At 35.1% G+C, this 20,430-nt stretch overlaps 1 protein-coding gene across 1 annotated transcript; it reads left to right on the top strand.

The window, feature by feature from the left end:
* Positions 1 to 406: 406 nt before the first annotated feature.
* Positions 407 to 19,732, top strand: LOC113341381. Its single transcript, XM_026586282.1, has 5 exons — positions 407 to 412; positions 518 to 1,349; positions 1,478 to 2,109; positions 19,322 to 19,388; positions 19,521 to 19,732. The coding sequence occupies exons 1-5, from the start codon at positions 407 to 409 to the stop codon at positions 19,730 to 19,732; spliced, it is 1,749 nt and encodes a 582-aa protein (XP_026442067.1).
* The last annotated feature ends 698 nt before the right edge of the window (positions 19,733 to 20,430 follow it).

The following is a 20,430-nucleotide window of genomic DNA, read 5'->3' as shown; positions in this document are numbered from 1 at the left end:
TATTTTCCTTCCATAAAGAATTGTTATATCAATTTATCGTTGACTATCATCTATGTTCATATGTAAAAAAAAATTATGCTCTTGTATGCTCCTCTTGTCTGTTTTTGATGCCCTCTTGATGTTCATATGTGTGATATGTTTTGATGTTAATGGTTTGTTTTGCTATTGATTAATATTGTAATATATATATAGATCCACCATCTAATTTGTCCTATTATTTTCTTTCTATTCTTACGTGACTGTCTTATATAATGATAATTTTCTTTATAAAAATAAAAATTGATCAATATGCTTGTGATTGCGCGAATCATATCATTTTGTCTTTCAAAAAAAAATTATTAAAAATATATATATATAATCAATTTAAATAAATAAATGTTTGCTTTTTATTTGTGTGTGCCATTACATGCATGTTTGTCCGTTTTATTTTAGGGATTTATTTTATAGTTTTATGACCACTGATTATTATTGATGCGTATATTACGCAATAATTTTTGTTACATACCATAATGAGAAGCAAGGTAAAGAGGCAGATGAGAAGAGACAAGACGCAGCTACCTTGTTAGCTTGTCAAAAGAAGATAAGTTGTGGCCATTTCGCAGCAGCCATTCGAGTGCTCTCTTCGTCTGGTTTAGCTCCTCGTAACGAGTACACGTACTTGGAACTGCTAGACAAGCATCCACCTGCGCCTATGCCCACTGTTTCCTGTGATGAGGCCATGGTTGACCCAATTATAGTAGATTCTCGGGTTGTTTTACGGGATATAAGGATCTTCCCCAAAGGCACTTCATGCGGTCGTGATGGTTTGCGTGCTCAGCATCTGGTCGACGCAATCAGTGGGGCGGCAGCTGCTATTGCAGATGATTTACTTGTTTCGATTACTGGGGTTGTCAATCTTTGGTTGGCTGGTAGGTGTCCTGCGGTTTTGGGAGAATTTATTGCTAGTGCACCTTTAACCCCTTTACTTAAACCTGGAGGTGGTATTAGGCCCATTGCAGTTGGTACAGTTTGGCGCAGATTGGTCTCGAAAGTAGCTGCTGTCTCGGTTGGTAAGGATATGTCTACTTATTTGGGCGATTACCAATTCGGGGTTGGTATTCCTGCTGGTGGGGAAAGTATTTTACATGCTGTAAATCGCCTACTGGAGATGAATGGTCACTCAGAGGAAATGTCAATGATGCTCATTGACTTTTCCAATGCCTTCAACATGGTGAGCAGATCGCAGCTCATCAAAGAGGTTCGCCTTCATTGTCCAGGTATTTCTCGTTGGGTAGAATTTTGTTACTCGAGGCCTGCCAAACTCTACTATGACCATTATATTTTGTCATCTGCACTTGGAGTTCAGCAAGGTGACCCCCTTGGTCCTCTGCTCTTTGCATTTACACTTCACCCCCTAGTGAAGACTATTGCTTCTCAATGCAAACTTGACTTGCACGCTTGGTACTTGGATGATGGTACAATTATTGGTGATAATTAGAGGTAGCTAAGGCTCTGAGCATAATAGAAACTGAGGGACCACGCAGGGGTTTACATCTTAATGTAAAGAAAACCGAAGTCTTTTGGCCTTCTACTGACCCCAGAAGCACAGCTGACGGAGTTTTCCCCGCTGATATTGGTAGACCTTCTAATGGTGTTAAACTATTGGGTGGACCGATGAGTCTGGATTTGAACTTTATCAGTGATATGATGTTGAGCAGGGTGAATAAGACTGTTCAATTGATGTCTTCTATCAAGAAACTCAAAGACCCTCAAAGTGAGATGCTATTACTCCGCAATTGCACTGGAGTTTCTAGATTGTATTTTGCAATGCGTACTACCAATCCTGCAGCCTTACAATCTGCCACTGCCCTTTTTGATGATCACTTACTTAAGTACTTGAGACTTCTCATCACTGGTGATGGTGCGGGGTTTGGTCCTCTACATCAGCGACTATCTACCTTGCCCATCAAAGATGGTGGACTTGGCATTTACACCATGGCTGACACTAGCGCCTATTGTTACCTTGCTTCTCAGTGTCAGACGACTTCGGTACAAAAGGTGATCCTTGGTAATTCATTCTCAACTGAAAAAGGCTCTGCTTATCAGTTTGCACTACAGAATTTTGCTCAGGTATGTGGCTTGCCTTCTACATACTGTGTCGATGATACTGCCCCCCCATCCATGCACTCCCTGGCAGTCACTTATTTTGATACAGTTAAGAAGCAAATCCCAGACCAATTTTCTATGTCCGCAAGAGATTCCATCCTGTGGCAGTGAAACCGTATGAAGCATGCACAAGATTATTTAATGGCTGTACCCATCATTGGGCTTAATCAGTGCCTTGGACCTAGACATTTTAGAGCTGTACTTTGCTATCGTCTTGGTATCCCATTGTTTCTTGAGAATGGCTTGTGCCCAAGTTTCGACATGATATTGTTCGTGATGTAGTCGTCGACATTTGCTTCAAAGCTAGTGTTCCTGCTCGTAAGGAAGTTTCTTTGGGATTTCTGACGAATGATGACAAAGAGCTGAAACCTGCTGATATTCTTGTGCTTAACTGGGAAGACGGAAAGGATGTTTGTATGGATGTCACTGGTGTTTCGCCCTTCGCAGGTGATGGAATTCGCTCTTTCGTCCCAGGGAAAGCTATATCTAATGCGGTTTCACGTAAACACTCTAAATACTTGGACAAGTGTATTTCACATGGCCATGGATTGAGTGTTTTGGCTTTCTCTACTCTAGGAGAGTTGGGTGAGGATACTTTGTGTTTTTTCAAGCGCCTGAAGAATTGTTTAGTTAGTAACGACGCTAGTAGTGGTTTTGGTAGCTTTATTTTTCATAGATTAGGCGTTGCTATTCAAAAAGGTGTTGGAGCCCAGCTTGTTGCTAGGTTACCAACCAAAAGCTTTGTATAATGATTAATTCAATATTAGATATATTTTTACCATAATTGTTTGTTTATATGAAGTTCTATGAACCATAAAGTGTATCTGCTTTCTTTTTATATCTCGATTGACGTGATATGTTATAACTAACTTTCCTACTTTTACACCCATGATACTATATTATATTAATATTTAATTTAATTTATTGGATTTTTTTATGTTGTTATGTGTGAATATTTTGTGTCATTATTTTGACGGTAAAAATGCTAGCTATTAAATTTGTGAAGGCTGATTAATTTGATTTACATTGTGTTTATACTAATTTGCCCCATGTGCAGTGGCGGAGCCACGGGAGGACCAACTGTCCTCCCTAGTTTCTGTAATCTTACTGTTTTGTGTATACCATTTTTATATTTTCACAAAATTGTCCCCCCTTTCACCATAATTATTGAATATCATCCCTCAATTTACATTTTATTTGGACTAGAGTCCTAAACTTCTACAGAAAATGATTGAGTAAGCCATGGACTTTGACTCTTGAGGGAATAATCAAGAGTGTTTCCCATCCATTTTTCTTGTTTTTGAGATGGTGTCACTGTTCACGGTTATATTTGTCCCCCTAACCAAGATATCTTGGCTCCGCCACTGCCCATGTGTACGCATATATTATCCCATATCGAGTGAAAAATTTATATATTTTATAATATATCTGTATTATATATATTTTTGTTCATATTCATATGTTTGAGCGTAAAACTTGATTTGAATCTGATCATGATTTTCTCTGTGGGTCGGTTGATGATTGTTGTCGCTGTAATTCTTTGGGAAACAAGGAGAGGAAGGAAAGCCAATCCGGCCCGGTCCAACCCGTCTCATCCAACTCGGTTCGGTTCAATCCGGTCTATCCAACTCGGTTCTGCTCAACCCTGTCCATCCAACTCGTTTAAGCCATGTTCCAGAGCGTGTCCTGTTCTATTATGTTTTTGGGCTATGCGCGACCAAAGGCATTCTGGATTTGTGTATATACAGTGGGAACCAAATTTTGAGGCATGTAACTATAATGCGAGTTTTTATATGCTAGGCTTATTTACTCGTTTATTTTATTTTATTTGAGAATATGCCTAGTTTTGTTAATTTTTATCTTAAAATAAGTCAACAACGTATAAACGGTTATTTTTATTGATCTCAATCATTAAGAATTTTGGCCATAATGCTATTGTTCTCTTGAATATGATATTGGTTATAGTTGAATGATGTCTTTTGTTTAATTGGTTGTACCAACTCAATTCCAATTTATATATTTGGGGTTTAGAAATACTTGAACATCATTATTATGTACTTGATATTTTCTTCCAAAATTTGAAATGTCCCGTGGGATGCAATCCACTGGCTCAACTATTAAGAGTCGGTATTTTCAAAAGATACATTGCAAATAAAATCACATGTATTCCAAATTTTTTGTGGAAGAACTAACAAATATTTTTATTTGAGCCAGAAAATTTTCATTTCTCTACTTCATCCATGATACTAACGAAATAGTATATATTGAAGTGTGACAACAAGAGAATTACCTTTAGTAATCTACGAGGATTGGATCATCGAGCCCAATACTACTCAAAATTTGTTTTCGAGATAGTACAAAGACGTCACTAAATCTCTACATGTACCGAGAGATAATCACAGCTTGTTAAATTCCAAAGAAATCCATGCAAATGGATATTATGTGGAACCTCAAAGTCATGAGAATGTAATTGATTGCATCTTTTATAGTCTCTAATATATTTGGAAGGAAATATACTTTAGAGAAACTAATGAGTCAATTTAGTGAAATGTAAATCACTATAGTATTAATTTGGATTATTTAATTCATATCGACTCCGACGATGGAATGTTGGAAATTGACTCATACAGACTTTGATATAACCATAAAGGATCTTTGGTTGTGACATGATGTTTCGTTTTGAAAGGATTCATACGTACATCACTGTGTTTGAGTGGACGAGACAACGGGAAAAAGATTGACAGAATGCAAAGTAACGGCATATCTCTCAACAAGTGTTTTATAAAGTACTATATGCACAACCCCGTCCTCCCTCCCATTATGCTTTTAAGCAAGAGAGCATATCATTCATTTTAGAAAGTCTTCAGTAAAACAGGATCGAGACCATCCTAAGATGCAAATGGTAAACAACTCATTTTTACAAATAAAACAATGTGATATTTAGAAAAATATCCATGCAAAATGCGGACCATTAAAGTGACTTATGGCTCTCGTGGAATTTTCGACATTTTGGACTAATTATAGTTTCCAAGTAATGTTGCGTTTGGAAAACTACTAGCACACATTATACATGTAAGGACTCACCACCCCTTGTAATTGCTAGAGAGTATACATCAAAAGGACTTGATGGTTATTGCATGTTTAATAGGATCAATGTAGAACATCATATACCCTATGGTCTCTCAAAGGCTATTATAAAAGGTTACATATGGTGCCTAAGGCATGGTTATGCGTACAAATCTACCTTTAACTACTTGGGTAATATGAAATATTACACGCATCTTCACTTATTCGTTTTAGAACCACAATTGGTCAACCATTCATTGCATGCCAGTTGGTAGCTGGATATAAGCCTGACATTTTGTGTTCTTATGCTTTTTTGGTTGCACCATATATGTTCCCTTACGACTCCACATCGTACTATGATGGGTCATCGAAATGATTAAGTGATTATGTTGGACAAGAATTTCCAACAATTATACGCACTTTAAAACCTTTGGGAGGAGATCTCTTACCGCTATATTTGCGGGTTATCACTTTAATGAGACAGTCTTCCCGTTGTTAGGGGGAGATAAGAAAAAATATTTTCTAAGGGAACGATAGGAATTGTAGTGGTGTGTTCCCATTAAGTCTCATATTGATTCTTGTACTCCATAAATGTAAATGTTAAGTGAAAGAATAATCGATTTTCAGAATGTACGTACATTGATGTTGTTAAAATGATTAGATCACACATACCAGCTTCTATCCTACCTGCAAGGTTACAAATCCTCAATAAAGGATATACACCATAGACTAAGGTGTTACAACTACACTTAGTGGAAGTGTGGTTGAGGCCATGGCTCCATAAAGGAAGTTGGAGAGACCACTTGGTTCGATCAATCCTCACATAGAAAGGAAGTAGGTGAGGAATGAACAACTTACTTATATCATCAAAAATCATCTCATAAGATTGTCTCTGAATATGTCCATGAATAAAACTGGAGGACGCTCCAAAGTTTAATGATTCCATATAACAATGATATCCCAAGTGTATTATGAGAATGCACACGAGTCAATGGGAATATCATGCGAGCATATTGATGATTAATTTCATATACACTTTCTTAAGGAAATAGAGCAAGATGAGATCGAACAAAGCTCCTTGTTGCTTAATTTCAACGAAGAGCATCTTTGGCACATACAATCCAGGTAGAACTTGGTTCTTTGACAAATATACATGTATTTGGTGTGGTAGTGCTAACCAACCAAGTGTAAATCCTATTGGACATGCATGATTAATTTGTCACAAAGCATAATGAGAAGAAAGCAGTCTTAAAGTATAATGACTCGCTTTGTGGCGCGAGGTTTCTCACAAAGCCCTGGAATTGTTCTCTTGTAATGAACGTTATAGAGTTCAGCTACTTAGTTAGCTTGGTAATTTAAAAAGGACTTGAAATGTAGCATATGTATGTGGTTGTTACGTATCTCTGAAATAATCAAGAGATATAAGATATTTACAAAAGTACTTGATAGACTTTTGTTTCCCAAATCAAATGACTCTAAACCATAGAGTGTGTTTATAGTTAGATAGAACGCTGACTTATAGATTCAAGCAATTAGACGGATGTGGCATACCCGTCTAAGTGGCTATTTGATTTGGAGGGGATAGACAAGTAAGTTATTTTTCCTTGCGTATTTATAAGAAAGTTCCTGATTTGGAATTGTAGTTATTTATGTTGATAGTACATACATGATGTGTACTCTTGATGTAATAAGAGACCTTAAAAGCTATTTAAAATCCGAATTTGACATGAAAATCTAGGAAAATAGCGATCGAATACTGAGCTTGTGGTATATTATTCCACCAGTTTGCATATGTCTAAAGTTGTCAGGCAATTTAACAAAGACATGCATCCTGATAGCACTTCCATGATTAGTCGAGGTTCAAATGTAAGTAAGTAACCATTTCGTCCAAAGGAATATGACGAAGATGTGTTAGGAGATGAAATTCCCATATCTAAGTACAATAGACGCATTGTTGTACTTAGTATATTAATGTACTCGATTAAATTTTACATCATCAGGGAACTTGTTAGCTAGATATAGCTCCGCCGCCAACGCAACTTCATTGGAATGGTATAGTGGATGTAATCATTTACTTAAAAGTAACCATTGACATAAATTTGTTTTATCCCTGCAAAGACATAAAAAGGAATGCTAATGAAAGTGCAATCCAAAAGTTGTTGATTATGAAGGAACAATAATCTCTTCTCCAACAAAAGTAATCATAAGAAGATATGGTAGACTATTTTTCTAATTCATTACCAATATTCAGTTTCGAAAAATACATGACTAAAGAAACTGTCTGGAACAACTCTGAAAGTAATCAGGGGGATATGCCGACATCAATGGGGGAGGGGGATCCAAGGATATGATGTCGACATATTTTACTTCAAAATTGAAGTTGTGATGTACTCTTTTCCCTTCGATCGAGAATATTTTTTCCCAAAGGGTTTTGTCACTCGACAAGGTTTTTAGCGAGATAATACTAAAAAACATCAAGTATGTTGAACATTGCAAACATAAAGATCGCGTTTATATTACTGAAAATATCTGAATCAAAGAAATGAAATGCGACAGTCCGCTAAGCAACTTAAATTCCAGAATCAACAACAGGGTCTTATAAACATTCAAGTCACCAAAGTAATGTGTGATAATATCCTTTTGATTTCATTAGACTAATGAAAATTGTTTGACATCAGGGGGAGCATCTAATGGTGTGTTGAACTATTCTCCTTTACGGAGGTTGCTTTTTTCCACAGGGTTTTGTTACTCGACAAGGTTTTTAATGAGACAACAACAAACACCGGAAAAGTAATTTCCCAGATAAGGCTATTTCCTTTCGCATGAGGATTTTCTGCCTTAAGAGTTGTAAAGCAACTAGTCAACATCAACGGAGCAAAGTGATCATCTGCAACAAATCACCTTTAATTGCATCTTTCACATTGTACTCTTTTCCCTTCGTAAAGGTTTTATCCCACTGGGTTTTACTTGTCAAGGTTTTTAATGAGGAAACATATACGAATCCAACTATGTTCTAAGTTTCCTTAGTATTTTATTCTTTTTCTTTAGTTCAGGTTTTGTCCCTCTGGGTTTTCCTGATGAAGTTTTAACGAGCTAATTAACTGAGACTCGCCAATCTTTGAAGATGGTATTGCATGTGATGAACTACATGTAAAGTACGAGACAACATGTGAAGTACTACATGTGAAGAGTTGTACCATGGTTTTATTCCACTGGGTTTTTTCTTGTCAAAGATTTAATGAGAAAATTGATTTCGGCACAAGTCATCAAGGAGAGGATAACACTTGAAGAACTATACTCGAAGAACTATATGTGAATTTCTACTGGATCGCACAAGGGGAAGTGTTGTAGGTCTTGTAGCCCACGGATGTGCGACCCAATATAGTGTCTAGGGTCTTCTTCCTATTTGTATATAAAGGAATATATCGATGTAATACAGTTGATTCTAATTAATAGAAACTTTCCTCTGCCTCTTTATCTTTCCCATATTTCCACTGCAATACCTAAAACATATTATACGCCTATTTACGAATTACCGAATCATACGGCCCGTATAATATTTTATCATGGCATCACAAAATTATTACTCTTTATTATATTTTTGACTTTTAAAAGAAGGCACAATCGAGAGATACTCTTGCAAATTGGGAGATACTCACGGCTATGCGGGGATGGATTTTGGCTACGGTTATTTTAATTTGGTATTCCCTAATTGTGCCTTCTAAATTAAAAAAAAATAGAAAAAATAGAGAATTGCAAAACAATTTCAAGAGATCAATAAAGAGATGAAAAAAAGAAAATCAATGTAGCTCAAAAATGCTTGAGATGCTTTCAATGGTAGATTTTTAACCACCTCTTTCTTTTGAAGAGTCTATTGGTTATCATCATCGCTACATTTAACCGTCGCTTCCATAATATATTCGACTGTAATGCAATACCGACTGTTTACACTGTTATAGTCCTTTGTCTGTCTCCCTCGTACGTTTGTCTGTCTCCCCAACGTACCCGGATTGCTAACTAATAAAACTACATGTTCAGGTCTAAAAGAAGATGATAACGAATTCTTTGTTAGTGTTTCCAACAGAAGTGCTGGTACTATGTAAATTGGTATACAAAGTGAATTAAATTAGGAAAAGGGTTAAGTGACAAAATGTCCTAAAATGGATCCTAAGGTTGTGAAAATGCCCCGGACGTTAGGGAAAATATTAAAATGCCTCATTACGTTAGTTTTGGGGTATTTTGATCAAAATTGGGCATTTTGACCGGTCAATGGAGTTTTGAAATTCCATTTTTATCCTTCTTAATCAAAACGTCCCAATCCGCCACTACCACCGCCACCACTAAACGAACAACCACCAACCACCATCGCTGCCACCACCACCACTGCCACCACTACCACCACCATTCCCACCACCACCACCACTAGAACAATCACCACCGACACCACCGCCACTGCCACCACCACCATCACCGCCACTATCACCATCGCTGCCACAACCAATACGACTGCACCACCACCACCACCTGAATCCTAGACCCTGTACCCCAAATTCTGAATCCTGTTCCCTGAACCATGAGTTCTGAACCCTGAATTTTAAACACTGAATCCTAAATTATGAACAATGCACCCTGAAGGGTAATTTCGACTAGTTAATTCTCTCTAACGAAAAATCTAATGGAACGAGGTATTTTAATCTTTTCCCTAATATCGGGAACATTTTCACAGACATGGATCCCTTTTGGGACATTTTGCCACTTAACCCTTAGAAAGAGAATAGTTAATTAGACGTTACTCGCATAATTACTTTGATGTTCTTTATGAAGTGGTGAGGCAAAAAACACCGATCTTGTTTCCTTTTAACAACAATATCCAATGTGGATAACAATAAGCTAGTGCCACATCCAAAGATTCTTTGAATTTAATTCACACGGATTCGAAAAGGGTGTCATCAAACTATGGTATTTACTTCCGGGGAACTATTATAACACGAACATTCATGCTGTTCCTGAATAACTACCTATTGAACTCTGACTACAGAGTTAACACTATCCAAGGTACAACTTGGTATGAATCTTCCTAATTTCACCGCCACCGAGAACTTTGGTCTGATCATATGTAAGTTGAGATGATAATTATTTGCTCTACTTGGTTTTCTCCAATAGCCCAATATTTTAACCGGTATATTAATCTGAAAATATAAATGGCATAAACAATCAAAATGTTTGCATGACAAAAGGAGTTGTAGAGTGGAGAGAATATACGAACTCCATTTCTAAAGCCTTGCTAAATTGGGCCTATAACACTTAATTGGGCCTATAGATTACTTCATCTACCCAATTCACAATGATAAGGGGTGTCTAATATTTATGTAAATTACCAAAATTATCCTCAAAATATATTAATATTATTAAATTATCCCCATCAATCCTTAATAAACCTAACTAACAAAAATCAGTTTTTATTTTTAACATAAAAACTGATTCATCTCCTCCATTCCCTCTTTTTCCATTTTTTTGAAAACAAAAATCGTCGATGATTGACGAATCAAAAACGATTAATCGTTTTTTTCTTCCATAAAATGACGAATCCAAGAACTAAGTATGCTACTAACATGAATCATTCTAGTGAAGACAATCCCGGACTTGTTGAAGCGATTCGAAATAGAACGAAGGACACTACAAAAAACCTGAGCATTGGCAACAAAACTAGTTTAGTTGCCTAAGATGAGATTTTAGTTGCCAAACAAAAAGGCAACTAATGGTAGTTGCGGAGGTTAAGTTGTCGTGTGGGGTGTTTCCAAATGTAAAGGAAACTACTAAAAATTCCTTGTTGCTATTCTCACTTATGGAAACTTGAGTCATAGTTGCCAAATACATTATTTGTTAAATGCAATAAATTAGACCCACTAACTTTTGTAGTTGCCGAGTACTTGCCAAACATTTTAACAGCCAAAATTTATAGATGTCAGGTGGTTGCCAAACATTATAACAACTAAGTTTATATCTTGTTGCGAATTTATTTAGCAATTAATTTGATAGCAGCCAAATATCTTGATTTATAATTGTTATAGGTTAAAACAGTTAATTAGTAGTTGGCACATGGTTTCCGAATCATTCAACAATTAAAACTTGTAGTTGTCGTATGGTCTCTTGGGTAGTTGCCAAATGTTTACCTCGTTGAGCTAACTATATGCAATTAAAGTTGGCATATTTAGACCAATGAATGTTTAGCTGTTATGTTTAGCTGCTCAAACGCTTGAAAATTGAAATTTCATCGGCTGCAGTGCCAGAAATTAAGTCTTTCTATAAACCAGCATTAATTACAAAATTAATTGGTCAAACGTTTACCAGTGGAAATTCCAGCATTAATTACAAAATTAATTGGTCACAATGCAAATTTGTGTATTGATGTGCCAGACGTTGGGAATACGAACCAGCATTTATACAAAATACTTTAAATTAGGTAAATGCAAAATAAAATAAAGCTAAACAGTAGAATATTTCCGAAAATAACTTTTTTTATTCATAATTAATAATAATACATTTATTATTTCAATTAAGCATTTCATAAAAGATAACAAAAAATAGAGCGTTGGACTGTTGCTCATGATCACAATCTGATGGTACAATGCTGCTTGCTCAACTCGAACAAATTGTCCTTCCTGAGAGATGTCAACTATCATCTGATATGTAGCTTCTATTACGCCTGGCGTATTACATCATCACCATGATCACCAGTTGCATTTTCCTAAACTAAACTGCAATGAAGTGATATCCAAGGGCAGAGTAGCCTTTCTAGAACTTGGTGGCCTGTAAAGCAGTGTCATATAGTATCCAAATCAACAAACTTAGAGTAAGATTAATCAAATTGCACAAAGCTTAATGGGAACTGAATACAAGGTGACGAGTCTTTCATTCATTTAACCCACAAAGAAACCATAAAGAATGGGAAAGATGGACATAGTCTCCCTAGACATTCTAATCCTAACTGTGTAACAAAACTCTTGCTATTACTATTACATAATTCTAGTGACAAACCATAAAAAAATACAAGGAAAAATTAGCACCCTAGTAAGTTAAAAGATAGGTGAACTGTACATAGAGTGAATTACATGGCCATACACAGATTGAAACAAAGTCTTCAAAATGCAACTTACTTACCCAATTCGAATGAGTTAGGAACTAAGCAATTCAGACAGCTTTGATAAAAAAAAAAAAACTAAACCCCTCTCTTATCGGTCACAGGGAAAACAAATAATTCATCACGACTGGTGTATGTAATCTTATTAAATCCTAAAGAAACTCAAGCCTTTTCTCTCTAAATATCTGCAGATATAGCCATATGTGCTTTAGATTTTCACTCCCACCATAGTACACATTCATGAAAGTTCTCTAGGTCCCTTCCAGGTCCAGGAATCATGTGCACATCTTTAAACTTAAGGGAAAAAAATCAACCTTAGGTGCAAACACTAACACGACAAGTTAGCTACACAATACCACAACACAACGAGCTAATTAACCTCTACAATATACTTCTTAATTAGGGATTCATAAACAAAAAATAAAATAAAAAACATCTTCAAACAAATACAAACAGACTAACAAAGATATGTGAACCAACAAACTCATGTACATTCACAGCAAAATTAGAAACTAGAAACCCCTGAAGTCATATGCAAAACAAATAAGATGTTAAAAAAAATATAGCAATTTCACCACTTCAAGTATGAACCTAAATAAAGAACGTCAAAATTTACCAGCACCACTTCTGAATTAACTCTCTTATCAACTTCTAGATCAGCGGATTGGACGAGAACAATAAATAATTAAATTCAGTTAGCAAGTCTGTGAACTAGCTAAAGAATTTGAGTCTAAAACTAAAAGTGAGGACGCCCTAAATCTTCAGGTACATAGTGATAAATGAGACAAGCATCGAAGCTAAAAAATTAACCTCACAAAAGAAGAAAAATCAAAAATTGATTAAATCTGCAGGTTAAAGAGACAAACATCGAAGCCAGAGAATTAAAAAATCAAAATCAAACTAAAAATAAAAATAAATTTTGAGTACCAAAAATCTGGGCAACCAATAATGTTGGTGCAGACGATATTTGGTTTTTCGGATTTTTTTTCTTCTTCTTCATCTCGATTTGGGGATAGATGATGAGTTTAGAAAGAAATCGAGTTAGGGTTCCTATATTGTTAGTTTTCTCTAAGTGAGGAAGAGGGAGAGGAGGCGGAGAGACAGGGGCGAGAGTGAGAGTGGAGGCAGAGATATAAATGAGGTTTGGGTTTTAGCGTTTTAGGTTTTCGTTATCTTCTTCCATTTTATACTCTTTTGAGTTCTCGGTTACCTAAACATAAAGATGTACGGCTGTGATTTGTAACACGTGCGGAACTCATGTGTACATCTCTTAGTTGAAATGTAGCTAGGTTAGTCGATTTTTATTTCCGACACAATTTTCATTGGTGTACAATAATATAAGGGTTAGCTTAGTGCCAAGTGTCCAAAGTAAATCTAATCTAACGGGTCTCATAGTTTTAAAAATAACACACATTTTTTATGACTTAGTGAATAGTGTGACACCATTGGGTAAGGATTCAAATATTTTATGATTTCTTTTTAATTTTAATAGTGTTTTCCAAAGTTATACTGCACAATCGAAAATATAAAATCTACAAAAGTTTTCTGATTCAATTTTTTTTTTACTACTTTTTGAGTGAACTTGTTTATAAATCGAAAATTGTAGATATCTGAGCATATCAATTTGATCGAATGAACTTTAAAGACAAATAAAATTATATGGAATCAGACTTGTATAGTTTATTAAGCATTTTCGATGACAGCATACGAACTACGAAGATAGGAAATTATGTATTATATGTAATCATCTTAAGTAAATCTCTAAGCATTTGTGTCCACTAAAATCTAATGAGAAAAGACTTCGATTATAGTAAATGTATTCCAGGGTCGGATAAACTTGTTAGGAACCGACTTCAATAAATTCGTAAGCATGTCCAATAAGAACGAATACGTTACAGATTGATATAAATCTTTCTTGGACTCAACTTATGTAAATCTCTAAGATACTCCAAAAAGATTTACCGAATTCCAGTATCAGTTGATTATTTTTTTGAGTATCAGATTATATAAATATATATCTAAGCAATCGGATAACATTGAACAAACTACAGATTTGAATGGATCTTCCATGAGATTAAATGATGCTAAGCCCTCGTTTAGGCTTTAATTCATGTTACGCCTATAAACATTTTTTATTTTTGTTACTTTTTATTAGCATGCTAAATAAGGATTGAACCCAAGAAAAAATTGGAAATGAAAAATGAGGAAAATTAAAAATTAAAGCTAGACAAATACATTTGATCTAAAAAAATCATTAACTAGTGAGGCATCGTTAGATTTCAAGTCTAAATAGGATATAACGGTCGGAAATCTAGATTGCTAGTGGGACCAATTTTATTATGACCCATAACCGAACACAAATCAATTCATGTCGTTTCGGTTTCAAGTAATATGGCATCTACTAACAACTCTAATTGAGTTAGATGGACTTAATTCACAAGTGAATCTGAATGTGGTATGAAAATCTGAATCCGCTACTCTATCTAATAGTATCGCAACCTAAATGATATACATTTTTGGCTAATATAACGACTTTCCGATCCTAAATTAAATCTTATTTGTGATTGTACCTCGATAGATCCTCGAAACGACCTTGAGGGTCGCCAAATTTCTCGAGAGGATACATATGTATGTATACTTTGGTGCTCTAAGCATCAAATTGAATTCATCTATCTTCCGGGTTTAAGTTTCCTTATTAGTTCTATGAGTTTATGCAGGGAAAAAATAATGATGAATTAGGGTTTTTTATTACTTATTTTTGGTTTTCTCCGAGTGAGGTTAAGGGAGAAACATATACCAGGATGAGAGGATAAGAGAGACAGAAATAAAGATAACTATTTAGATTTTCTCTTTCTTTTCGGATTATATGATGGGTATTTTAGTGGGGCATCTCAAGGAACTAATTAACAAATTCTAGATTCTTATACTTGTCTTAAACAGATTATAAATCTTTCTCGAAATTTTATACTCCCTCCGTCCTAAATTATTAGTCCGCTTTGACTAAGTCAAGATATTAAGGAGACCGAAGGAATGTACAAGACTACCCCTATTAAATGAGATATTATTATTAAAATTAAAATGAGTATATGGAGTAGGTAAGAAAAATACATCGGTAATTATAATATTTATAGAAATATTTAAATATAAAATAAAAATAAAAATCTTTATGGAGTGATTTAATAAATTTGTTTCCTATTAAGGAAGATATCATTTAATATTTAGATTGGTGATATTTAAAATAATTTTATAATTGTAAAAGTTTCAAGGATATATTTGAGAGTTTGACTAAAAAATATGACTATAAACAGAAGCTGGACAACATTTTAGGATAGACGAAAATAGAATAGAGGACATAAATTTTAGGATAGAGGGGTATATGTAAATCTCTATGAATACCCTGTGAGATTAAACAAATTGTAAAGTCGTATATTCATGTTTTGGAATCAGACCTATGAGAATATCTAAGCATATCCAATGAGACGAACGAATTCTCTAGTCGGGTGAATATTTCGAACAATCATATAGAGGAATTACACTCACATTTCATTGATTTCAGGTATTTACCAATTTCACTGAATGTCCAATGACCACACTCATTTTACCTGTTATCCATTACGCTTACGTAATACTGATTGACCTTACTTGTTTTCATCGGTATTCCATCCATTTCGTCAACTATCTGTCCATTTTACTAATCAATTTCACCGACTTCACCGGGTTTCATCAATTTCTTTGGTTACTCATCAATCTCATCCGGTATCGCTCGAATTTTGCTTAACTTCACTCAGATTCCTTCGATTTTTCCTGTTATCCATCAATTTCATCTAATATCCACCAACTTCACTTAATTATATCAATTTTATCTAGCAGCGTAACAACCCGATTTTACATTTTTCTGAGCAACCAGATTTTATTGATTACAAATGATACAATTTTCTTAACCAACCCATCAACAGTAAACACGGGGCGCAAAATATAATTGCATTTTGTATGCCCAATAGATTTTAATTTACTATTGTTTATTTTATTTTCACATTTTTATTTGAAGCATGATTTTTTCCTATTTTTTTCACGAAAAAAGAAAAGAAAAAATGCATATCCCAATATCACCTTCAATATGGGGCTCTAAATTCCCACCAATTTTTTTTCACGAAAAATCAAATCCCCACTACATATTTTTACATCTGGTCCATTCTCTTTTAAATCTAACGACATCAAAATATGACAACTCATTGATCCGTATGCACTCGTCAAGGTGTTTCACGATTGCAATATTTATTGGCGGGAACAACCAACTTTTGGCGCTCTAAATTCCCCGAAATTTCAAACGAAAATTTCATTAAAATCCATCTTCCTCCCCTGGAACCCTAACCGCATCTTTTCTTCTTCGTTTTTTCCGACTTTAGCTTGTAACAAAACCCTCAAACAGAACTTTATTCTATTCACCACCAAAAGATAATTAAACAAGAATATAATTTTCTCTTACCAAAATCAAAAACCCAAAACTTCTCTTCGTTTAATCTACCCTAAACCAAAACCCATCTTCGAATCATTCATTTGAATGATTTTTTTCGACAAAACAAAAATCATAGACAACAACAGCAACAAGTTTCTTCCCATTAACAAACCCACAAAAGAGATTGATTTTCCAGTCAAATCTTTAACCCTATTTGGAATCTGGCTTCAGATTATTGCTCAGTGTGCTGTAATCTGCATCACCCATAAAAGGTTTTTGTAGTCAAATCATTTGCAAATTACAACTTTTCGATCTAATGGAGGAAATCAGAGTTTATCCGATTGTAAATGTTAAGTTCCATTAATCCGGTAAGTGAGTTTGATATGTTCATCTATTCATAGGTTTTATATGGATTCAATCTTTTGAAGCTTTGTGCCGGTTTATATGTTTATTTTTCAAATTTCTTATGATTCCCATCAGTTTCTCAGGAATCTATTCAAATAAATTGATTTGTTAATTGGAGATTAATTTTGTTGAAATTAGGCGTGGAGTCTGGTCCATTTGATGGAATTGGATCTTTGGGTATATATCAGCAGCTGAAATTAATCACCAGTATGGGGTATTTTTAATTTTGTCTTCCCTGATGTTAGTCATCATTTTGATATGCATACCTGTTTGAGATAATGTCTCATTGTGAATGCTTAAGAGTTGAGTGCAAAAAACATACATGCTGCGTTTTGTATAATTTATCTGATTGGTATAGTTTGAAATGTTATCTGATCAGTTTTGCAATTTATAAATCTATGACTGTAGCTACATGGTTCCGGTTCCCATGATTCTACTCACCTTGAAGAGATTTGAAACATGTTTTGTTAAGAAATCGAGGTCCTACTGCCTCTCAATATCTAGAGTTGTTTTTAAAAATGCCAAAGCCAAGGCTAGTCCTATTTGAAGAGTTTCAGTGGTCAGGGTTGATATTTGTCGCTGTACCATTTACTGAAATCGGGAAGTAGACTAGTCCCATTTAAAAGTAAGTGGTGCACTGAGGCATTGTGCATTCATGGTCATGCGTTACATGGTTGTTTACTTTCAGAAATACAGGTGATTTTCTCTCTTGTTTATACATTGGTGCAAACATTGCTGTTATGATCCAGATAATGTGAAATGATGAGTGTTCAAAAAAAAAAAAAGCAAACATTGCTGTTATATGTGAGTGCTAGTTTTTTTTTTTATCTTTGGCTAAATTTGCTCCACTACTGATTGAATTTGTTGTGCGGCTTCAGAATCTAGTTGATTCTTTTGAAGATCTTATTGAGGTTGCTAAATTCAAGGAACCCATCATTGGTCCTGTCTATTCTGTTGGTTTCAGTTAACCATAGTTGTTCTGCACTTTTTTTTACGGACTCTCATAGATTGTCTTCTGTTTGCAGGACCGCTCTCTTGCTCGTTGCACGCTTTAATTGATCACCATTGACTTCTGAAGGTAATTAATGATGATGTTTTGTTGGACAGTGGAACTGATGTTGAGTAGTTCATCAATTTGGGTTTCTTGGCATATGATCAAGTAGTTAGACAAAATTATTGTTTGCTTTATTGTACTGAGAAGCTTCTTTTTGTCCTGATAGCTAAGTAACATAATTTCCATACAAATTTATCCTAGTTTCTTTCGTGAATGTGATGTTGTTGGCTCACACGCTCTAATGTCATGTCTTGTGCTTCAACTCTCTTTAGGCAAAATATTGAGTGTCAAGTCACTTTTGGTGATGCCCACTTCAACGACCCACAGAATAATAGCTCTCAGTAGTGTATGGTTTCAACTAATTAAACTTTAGGAGAATCTTGTATCCCCTTTTCTACTGCCTACTGCTGCTACTTATATTTCATATATATGAAAAGACAGTACATATATTCGTTTACATTGTCTACAAGATTATCATTTGACTATATACTGTCATGACAATCTCTTTTATGTTTGCAGGGCTCATGGTTTGGATGTCTCGCATCTTAGAGCTTATCACTTCAGTTGGTTTGCAGTTTAAGGATTAGCTCACTTTTCCTAAGAGTTCTTCGGGTTAGTAACTCACTTTTAGAGTTCACATGTATAGACATTAAGGTTCAGGGTATAATGTATTGTTACTCCTTTTTGTTTCAAAAACGAATTCAAGATTAAAACAGATGATAATTAAGGAACAACTCTTATCTTTTTAGTACTACTAGTTGGTGCACAAATGATCCAGATGCTCATTTCAACCAACTTAAGTTATTCAAACGTCCACTCATATCCATTAAAGGTTAAATACGAGTTTCACTATAAATTTTCTCTGGTTGTGTTGTTATGTTATACCATTAATCCTATCGAAGCTCCCTTATGAGCATAGACTTTTCGCTCCCTCTAATTTAATAGCTTCTCCCATACATTCTCATTTTTTTATCGCCCCCAAAGGTGTCAATTGCATGTCTGGAGATTGTTAGCTCTTTCTTTGGTTGCTGATTACTGAGTTTTGTTGATCCAGGTAGCCTTGATAAGAGTTGGATATGACTGCCAAGAAGCGAAGATGCCTTCATTGCAGGAGTCCAAAAGTTGATAGCATTTGTGAGTCAGGATTCAGAATGGGCAGAAAAGTTAGTGTTCTTGTAACGATTGCAATAACAATAAAAGAGATATTGTATTTGAAGTGCACGGACATATTCTGTGGGGTGGGTTTCTTCCAGGATATGCTGATTGGATATACCATGGAGAGGGGGGGGGGGAACAGGTACTGGACGAAGATGTTGAAATGTCTGATTTGCTGCATGAAATGAACTACGATGCCTCTAACTTTTACAAGCTGCTCAATGATGCACAGATGGAGAGAAAATTGATAATGATGATGTTTCCACTAGCTCGTTTCTTGTCAGCATATTTTACTCATTGTGATGCTTAAACTTTTCTTAATTTTTAAGTGTAGATGAGTTACTACTAATAGGTGATAATAAGTCATTAACTAATCTATATTTTGTAGGACTTGGCCAGTTATCAACTGCATACTCCTTGCAAAATGGAGGTTGTGTTTCTCCGTGTCTCTTACTGGGGTTAGGGGGTGTTAGGACTTTATGTCACAGCCAAAGTTGAGCTATGAGGCTATTCTGATATTCGATAATTGGCATTTGGAAAGACATGATATGCATATCTGTAATCTTTTGTAATATGACGCTTGTTTCCTTTATTATTTCAATGAACGATAATTTGACCTGATACAGAACTGAATTTTTTAATTTAAATGTCAACAGTTAAAAGAGGTGTTTGGACAGTTAATATAACAGAGGGTGTCATTTGGTTGCTCAAACCTTTGGCAGTCAGAGTTGATGGCTTTCATTTCCGAAGGCTTAAGAAACTAGGAAATCGGTAAATTGCCCAAGCTTAGTTCCCGATATCTGAGGCTACTAAAGCATAGCATGTAGTTGCCATATGTTAGTAGCTGACATGTTTGGAAACTAACAAGAACAGTGGTTGTCATTAACCTGTTGCCGAATTATATAGGAACTAGCAGTTGCCTTTTCCTAGTTTCGAAAACATTAGGCTACAAGTATATTTCATGTAGTTGGCGTATGTTTGTTGTTAAAGAATTCAGAAACTAATAAA

The sequence above is a fragment of the Papaver somniferum genome, unplaced genomic scaffold (genome assembly GCF_003573695.1).
Source record: "Papaver somniferum cultivar HN1 unplaced genomic scaffold, ASM357369v1 unplaced-scaffold_29, whole genome shotgun sequence".
NCBI classification, from domain to species: domain Eukaryota; kingdom Viridiplantae; phylum Streptophyta; class Magnoliopsida; order Ranunculales; family Papaveraceae; genus Papaver; species Papaver somniferum.
Note: the sequence above shows the minus strand (reverse complement) of the source record. Positions and strands in the feature narration are given on the sequence as shown.

Excerpts from the sequence above, each read along its gene's own strand:
- LOC113341381 (XM_026586282.1), top strand. Across the intron at positions 2,110-19,321 it reads CACTACAGAATTTTGCTCAG|GTAGCCTTGATAAGAGTTGG; the intron begins GTATGTGGCTTG and ends TTGTTGATCCAG. Across the intron at positions 19,389-19,520 it reads TTCATTGCAGGAGTCCAAAA|GATATGCTGATTGGATATAC; the intron begins GTTGATAGCATT and ends GGTTTCTTCCAG.